The following is an 8,642-nucleotide window of genomic DNA, read 5'->3' as shown; positions in this document are numbered from 1 at the left end:
CAGCATAGAAGTGGCCGTTGGAGCAAAACCAACATATTAGACTCTGCTGCTTGCACGAAATTTGAAATTTGGAGAAGTATTTATAAGAATATTGGAGTAGCTTGTTTTTCATAGAAATATTTTGTACACGCGTAGCACATTAGTTCACATATTGTAATTGTGAGTCAGTCAGAGTATTTTCATTTATAACTTAAAAAGCTCCTATAATATGAGTTCGTGTAAAAAGGGTTTATCTGAAAGCGAAATAGTTGATATACTGGATAAGATAGATTCAAATTTATCTGATTTAGAGGAGGAAAATGATAGTTTCGACGAAGATGCAAACGATGCTGAAACTCATGTGTTAGCCGAAATAAATATCGATCCTGAGGACGACATTCTTATAGATTCTTCTATAAGGCGCAAATTTAACAAAGAAAACGTTCTTGAGTCAAGCTTTTCCGATTTCCGGGAAGAGGTTTTCGAAGCGATCGAATCGGAAGATGAAGGTGAGGTGAAAATTCAAGCAATGCTCAATTCGTTGTTACAGACAAGAAGATGATCACATGGAGGAAACTAAACTATGAGCCAAGCCCATTTTCTTTCGAGTCAAGTTCTTTTCAAGGAAGCGAAAATTCTGAGAACCCATTTTACTACTTTAAACAGTTTTTTACTCCCGAAGTATTCGAAAAGGCAACATTTTATACAAATTTGTATGCTACGCAGAGAAACGTTACAGGATATAAAAATGCCACAAAGGAGGAAATCGAAGTTCTAATAGGTCTGCAAATTGCTATGGGAAGTATGCAATTACGGAGAATGTCAATGTTTTGGGATCCGACTTTAGGTGTTACACTTTTTAAAGATTCAATGACAATGAGACGATTTGCACAGTTGCGTACGCTATTACATTTCACCGATAATTTGAAAATACCCAAGGAATGTGGTGACAAATTTGTGAAAATACGTCCGTTAATAGATGCTATTAGGAATCGATGCCTTGAAGAGCCGGTTGAACAAGATGTGTGCATTGACGAACAAATAATACCTTTCAAAGGAAGACTTTCTTGTAAAGTTTATCACAAAGGGAAGCCAAACCCATGGGGTATAAAAAATTACGTTCTTTGCGGTAAATCGGGCTTTCCTTATGACTTTGAGTTATATCAAGGAAAACAAACTTGTTTAGACCCGCAAGTTTTAACAAAATATGGATTCTCGACCGCAATTGTCCTACATCTATGCAAAAGACTAGTCAACAGTGGACATAATCTTTATTTCGACAANGTTTAAAAGATACGTGTGATCTGCTAGGTTAAGTCTTAAGCTAGCACACCATTGCTTTATCTTCGGTTCGCGATAAGATATCAGAGTTCTGCAAACGGCATATTTAGTTGCTTATTAATTGCTAATTAGTTACACAATTTCCGATTTAGTTGCTCATTACGTTTAACAGATACGTGTGATCTGATAGGTTAAGTCTTAAGCTAGCAGACCATTGCTACATCTTCGGTTCACGATAAGATATCAGAGTTCTGCAAATGGCATATTTAGTTGCTTATTAGTTGCTCATTAGTTACACTATTTCCGATTTTGTGGCTCATTACGTGCAAATCATACGTGTGTGTGTGAAATTTTTTTTATAAAGCTTTTAATTTTACCATTATTCTTCTAAAAATGAGCCCTTAATCTTTATTATTAGTAGGAAATGTACTTTTAGTTTCAAGACTCAAGTTTTAGACACAGCCACTTTAGTTTTAGACTCAATCAATGGCAACAAGGCTTGTTTCTGCATGAAAACTCGAATTTGGACGAAAAAAAATAAATATTAAGCCGGCTGATTGTCATAGCGCGCAAAAAGATAGGAGTTGGCCATCTTTTCGCTTCGCGCTGCATTTTTATACAATTCATCTTATCTGTCAAAGCGAATCTGTCACCTGAAGCGCAGCAAAAGTTTTATGTGGCATCTAAGTCAAACTTTATACAAAACTTAGAAAAATTCAACAAATTTTCGTCTATATTTTGAACTTTTTAATCTGAGGTTTTAGAATGATAGATCGGTAGAAAAGCAAGTGCAGGTTTTAAGCGGCTAAAAAATCGCGTCGATTTTTAATGATTTTTTTATTGCGGACAGCTTGTACTTTTTACAATATACATAAAAGCGAATTTTTTATAGAATAAAATGCGCAAGGCCGTTTGCAAAGAAAATAAAAAAAACACAATATTTCAAATAGAAATTGCTCAAAATTCGGAAAAACTGCGCCTCTTGATTGAAATTGATAGGCCCATGAAAATTGTGGGGTACCGAATGCTCAACAAATTTGTTTACATTTTTTCGCGATAAATGCAAAATTCGCGCGTAAATCGTAAAAATCACAAAATCCCATACGGCGGGCATTTCCCATATCGCAATTGGGGGAAATATTTTCATTTTGTGTTCACCTAAACAGGAGACACCTAACTGCGTCAAAAAATTTCTTCCCGGAATTTTTTTTAATCTTACGTCGATTTTGGTCTAAAGTCATTGTGCTATTAATGAAATTAATTTTACAAATACATTTGAACTATATAATATTAAGTTTATTAATTAATATCGTTATTTTGATAACAAGCCATAATTTGTTAGACACACATACGTACATACACAGGCAATAAAAAGTGATTGCATGGTTCTTTTTTGTTTAATATTTACAATGTTTTTCAAGTAAATATTTTTTTGTTTTTTTTTATAAAAATATTTTTCATGCTTTAATCGAAACCACATAAGTCAAACTTTCAAAATTTATAAAGAACGTAGAAAAATTCAACAAATTTTCATCTAAATAAGTTTTGGGTACGCAGATAGATTTGTTATGTATGTAATTCTAGTGAAACAAGTGAATGTTTTAAGCAGATAAAAAATCGCTTTAATTTTTAATGAAATTTTTTCCGACGTATTTTGCGGTTTTATGCATATAACATGTGTAATTTATAAAACATAGTGTTTATTTTGTGTTTTTTTTTATTTTGTTTGCAAACGGTCTTGCGCATTTTATTCTACAAGAAATTCGCTTTTATGTATATGGTAAAAAGGGTGGGGTGCAATAAGGCCATACGCAATAAAGCCATATTGGAAATAAAGCCATATTTTTTTGGTAATAAGGCCATAAATTCGATATGGCTTTATTGCCAATTACAATTGGTAATTAAGCCATATGGCTTTATTTCGCTTTCAAATTTTTATGTTTCTTTTATTTGAACAATGGAAAAAGTTCGCAACAAAACTACTAAACCGCCTTGAACTACAACGTCCCCTTAAACATGCAATTACTCTCCTTCGCGTCCAGCCGCGCCGCGCTCCGCCGTTCACGCTCCGCGCGCGCTGCGCCGGCCCCCGCGCTCCGCCCTTCACACGCGGCGCGGTGCGGGGAGCCAGCAAATGTGCACCCGCCAGGTTATGCACTCGCAAAATTAAAACTTACCTAAGTACATATATTTCTTTTTCAATATCCAATAAATCCGTAAATATTAAATAATTATTTATTTCATTTTATTAGTAATAATTTGTATAAATTTAAATAATTCAGTATCAGTTTCAAGAGTGTGTCCAAGGCGAATTTAATAATGAATTACAACAAACACATCATATGGACGTAATGTTCAGATAAAATTCAGATTCGCCGTTAGCACCGCCTTGAGAGTGTCATTTCAGAATATGGCTTTATTTCTCATTTGCAAAATTTTTTGTAAGGCTTTATTTCTCTTTCTGATTGGAAATAATATGGCTTTATTGCCTAGAAATATAGCTTTATTGCCATATGGCTTTATTGCGTATGGCCTTATTGCACCCCACCGGTAAAAAGTACAAGCCGTCCGCAATAAAAAATCATAAAAAATCGACGCGATTTCTTGCACTTGCTTTTTTACCATTCTAAAACCTCAGATTAAAAAGTTCAAAATTTAGACGAAAATTTGTTGAAGTTTTGTGTGAGGTTTGACTTATGTGGTTTTGATTAAAGCATGAACCATATTTTTATACAAAAAAATAACGAACAAATTTTAACCGCGCGCAGCATTTTTTTATTCGCATATGTGCATACATATAACTGCATCTACATGGGTATGTATATGTATTTACAAATATTTTTATTTACTAAAGCTGATGCCACATAAAACTTTTGCTGCGCTTTAGTTTACAGATTCGCTTTAACAGATAAGATGAATTGTATAAAAATGCACAAAGCATGCCACATAGATCGTTGAAGCTGCATCGCGAAGCGAAAAGATGTCCAACTCCCATCTTTTTGCGCGCTATGACAATCAGCCGGTTTATTATTTATTTTGTTTCGTCCAAATTCGAGTTTTCATGCAGAAACAAGCCTTGTTGCCATTGATTGAGTCTAAAACTAAAGTGATTGAGTCTAAAACTTGAGTCTTGAAACTAAAAGTACATTTCCTACTAATAATAAAGATTAAGGGCTCATATTTAGAAGAATAATGGTAAAATTAAGAGCTTTAGGAAAAACAAATTTCACACACACACGTGGGATTTGCACGTAATGAGCAACTAAATCGGGAAAAGTGTAACTAATGAGCAACTAAATATGCCATTTGCAGAAGTCTGATATCTTATCGTGCACCGAAGATGTAGCAATGGTCTGCTAGCTTAAGACTTAACCTAGCGGATCACAAGTATCTTTTAAACGTTATGAGCAACTAGATCGGGAATAGTGTAACTAATTAGCAACTAATAAGCAACTAAATATGCCGTTTGCAGAACTCTGATATCTTATCGTGAACCGAAGATGTAGCAATGGTGTGCTAGCTTAAGACTTAACCTAGCAGATCACACGTATCTTTTAAACGTAATGAGCAACTAAATCGGGAATAGTGTAACTAATTAGCAACTAAATACCCAACAGGTTAGAGTTGCGCGTCGCGACCATGGTCTGCTAGCTTAATATACGTTGAAACTGGCAGTTATTGTTGAAATTAAATGTGCTGAAAAATACGAGTTAGTTTCATTTGCAAAAAGCAAATTACGCGTAAAAAGCTATATTGAGCAAACTGGTAAGTACATTTATCAACAATTCTTAAATAAACTTACAATTGCATCTGTAGTCTATTGAAAGGAATCTCGTTTCGCACTGCTCGTGGCAGTAAAGTTCTAGAAGAAAGTGTGGCAAGTTTTATTTTTCAATACAGCGCCTTTGCTTGTTTCCTACTGGAAGTTTCAGATCCTCAGAAAGAAAACCCCCTTTAAAAAGATTTGGCGATGAAAGCCTAAAAATCAGCAGTCAGGTGAATATTTAATATTAATAGAAATAAAATACAATGTGATTATAGTGACATATGTACATATCGAGCCCTAACCGCCAAAATAACGTAAGCGACATTTTTTTCAAAATTTCCTTTTTGATGCAAGAAATGCATCTAGATGCTCTAGAAATATTTCTGCATCAAAAAGAAAATTTTGAAAAAAATGTCGCTTACGTTATTTTGGCGGTTAGGGCTCGATATATTCGCGTACATTTTTGTCAAAGCTTTTGAAACAGCGTCTCGAAAACAACCAGTGCCATCCATGGTTGCCACTCGCCAACATTTTTTTACCAAAATCTCTTAAGAAAAGTTACCAAAAGTTACCAAATCTTCACTACCAAAATCTTCACTTCTTCACTTACAGCCCGAAACTTTGCACTTAATAAATTCAATATTTTTATAATTTGTCAACTTTTGATTATTTATCAAGAACTCCCAGTTCTAGCACAGAAGTTTAAATCTATTTTCTTGATAAATTATCAAGATTGAAAATGCTATTGACAATTATAATTTTTTTTATTAGAAAATATTTTTCTATCAATTAATTACTGCATTTTCCGTTATTCTCATTTTCGTTGTTGGTGTTTCCGACAGGGTAGGAGTATGATGTAATGTGGAACGATTTTCCATCATCCCTTGTCAAATTTGGTTTGGAGACAAACCGGTTTCGGCGTTGTGCCATTTTCAGTGTAATTTTTCGTTCGGAATGTGCCGATACTTGGACCCGCGACTCACGGAATAATAGCACCGGCAGACAAAAAAAGTGGCGCATGCTTTTAACGGTCCATTTGACTCGTACAAAATTACGAGTAAATTGCGAAAATTGCAAATTTTTTTGCTATTTTTTCGGTTTTTCATAATTTACTGTACGTCGAAATATATGACGGTACATGTCGGTAGGTGGGTCTGGTAAAAAGCACGCGATATTTTTTTTTTTGCCGGAGTATCAAAACGGTTTATGGACCTTACCAAAAATTGACAGATGGCCAGTATTAAAATGTGAGAGGGTAGAATTCAAAATTTATCGCAAAAATTCGAAAGTTCTTTTAGAAGTGCAGCCCTTGCACTATGGGAAATTTTACCCTATTTTGTGGCCAAAATTCTAAATGTTGAGATATCAATTTAAAACTTGGCCTAGTAGTAGGACTAGAAGTAGTGGCCTTGCCGCGCAAAAATTAACCCGGAATGGTCACACCTCCAAAAAATAGCGTAATGGTCACACGGGTTCCAGTGGACCCCAACCCAATAAACAGATGCATCGTACGTTCTATTTTAAATATCGACTCGAATCCTCCACTGACCTTAAGTTTAAAACTTTCTCCTTGTTATCTGATAGGTTTTTTCTCATGATTTTGTACCAAGTAGTTACCTAAGAAAAATTATAATTTCTTTAATCTCGCAAAAAATCGCAGCATAAGATTGTGGGAAAATAAGAGATCGGGGACTATTCTGCCGATTTATGATGAGTTTTCTTAAGCGTTTTTAAACATTTTTTTAAAACACTAAATAAACTTTTTTTTTAATTGTACAATTTCACTTTAAAGTCACTTAAATGCGGACGTCTCTTTGGCACAAGCTTTAAGCTATAATACAAGTTTTAATCGGTTAATATTCTGCTAACCGTCACTCTTTCTTTCTACTTTTCACTTTTGAAAAGCAGCAAATAGATTATGAGATACACGCATTTGAAAGTGGCACATAAATCAAGCTACACATTTTTCGTTTACAGAAAATTTCGAAACTATCTGTTTGAGGGTTACCAAATCAACGGTAAGTCGATTTATCGAGTATACAGTTTTTTACTCTGAAGTATTTTCTGTAAGATAACACACAAAAAAATTAATTTTAAGCAAGTCAGTCAATTGACTTCTGGCCACAAAATAGGCTTAAATTTTCGCATAGTGCCTTGGTGCTGCCACTGTAATTCAAATATTTCCAGTATTCGAATATGAGATGACTCTAATTTAATCGAAGTAATTTTGTAGAAGTGTCAGTAGTGCTGCCACTGAAACTCGCAGGGTTTTTATAATTACGCACATTCAAAAAATAATCTAGTAATGCAAATAGATGTTTAGTTGCAAAAGTTACCAAAATGAAATAAAAGTTACCAAGTTACCAAACCGTTCAAAAGTTACCAATTTTGGTGCCATCATTTATTGAAAGAGTATGCCGAAAAGAAACCCCTTTCAGACGGATTGCGTCGAGTTCTCGTTAATGAGGCAGTTACTCTCCTGAGGGCCGAATGCTCGAACTACCCTACCAAGAATGAGAAAAATGCGATGGCTTTGGCTATAACAAGCCTTTTCCCTAACCTTAAATCACACACTGGCACAGGACAGAATATTTTCTTTGATGCGGCAACTAATACAGGGTAAAAAGTTACCTCCACTTTTAAATTGTCTAAAAATTTTGTTGTTTATTAAATATTAATGTTTTACTCGTTCTCCGTTTAACCAGATATCTCCAGAGTCTCCCGGTTAAAAAATCTTAATTTTAAAAGGAAAAGGCTCAATAGATTTCAACATGAAGGAAATGATGGGGCGAAAGTTTTCTTTGCCGTCCTTACAACAATCTTGCTTGACCGAAAGTGATATTGAATTTTTAAAGAATTGTGTGTTGCCCCAGCAGAGGTCAGCATTGGAAGAAAGGCTTTAAAAAACTGTAAAGGAGAGAGCTCATATGTGTGCAAACGGCGCAAATATTCATGATAGTTTTCCTTTCTTTTTGGTGGATCCCGAACTGGTAACTGATAAAAACGAAGTTCAGTGCATTGTAAAATTGTGTACCCAATTTTGACAAGCTTTCGCTATTTACTTATTTTAAAGTTAATTATTTGTTTACAAAAATATAGTTCATATTCTACCGACAACTATATGGATTCAAGTTTCAACCTTTATTATAAAAAAAAAATAATTTGGCAATACAAATGCATACTTATATCTCTTTTTAAATTCTGATTAAAAAGTTTGAAATAAGTTTTTATAAAAAAAAATAAAATGAAGTACAAAAAATAAATAGTTGTCAATATTTGGTGAACGTAAACAGTTTTGCAACGCCATCTATGTATGTATGTACATATGTGCATATCTCACACATACATTTTTCTTACGTTGCATCTTTTTAATATTTATATATCCATGTATTTATATATGTATGTAGTAGGGCGGGTCAATTTGCATGGATCGATTTTTTTCGACATTGTTCCTAGCATATTCGGATTCTTCATAAAATTCTAAGATAAAAATTCCTCCAGACCATAGCTCTAAAGTGAATTTCGAGCCTGCGCATTTTTAAAAGAAGATATCTTATATATTAAAAGGAATTGCTGTCCGTTAGCCTCGCTAAGACTCGAAAACGGCTTGACCGAT

General features: G+C 34.2%; 1 protein-coding gene across 1 annotated transcript; it reads left to right on the top strand.

Moving 5' to 3' along the window:
• Positions 1–208: 208 nt before the first annotated feature.
• LOC108374486 (piggyBac transposable element-derived protein 3-like) lies at positions 209–1,084 on the top strand (the record flags this gene model as incomplete). The annotated part of the gene is made up of 3 exons (XM_017630455.1): positions 209–488; positions 662–781; positions 845–1,084. Coding segments are annotated over exons 1-3 (640 nt in total), but the record flags the coding sequence as incomplete, so codon positions are not given.
• Between the last annotated feature and the right edge of the window lie 7,558 nt (positions 1,085–8,642).

The sequence above is a fragment of the Rhagoletis zephyria genome, unplaced genomic scaffold (genome assembly GCF_001687245.7).
Source record: "Rhagoletis zephyria isolate East Lansing unplaced genomic scaffold, Rhagoletis_zephyria_1.1 Rzeph_scaffold_07758, whole genome shotgun sequence".
NCBI classification, from domain to species: Eukaryota; Metazoa; Arthropoda; class Insecta; order Diptera; family Tephritidae; genus Rhagoletis; species Rhagoletis zephyria.
The sequence above is the reverse complement of the archived record's forward strand: the minus strand, read 5'-3'. Positions and strand labels throughout refer to the sequence as shown.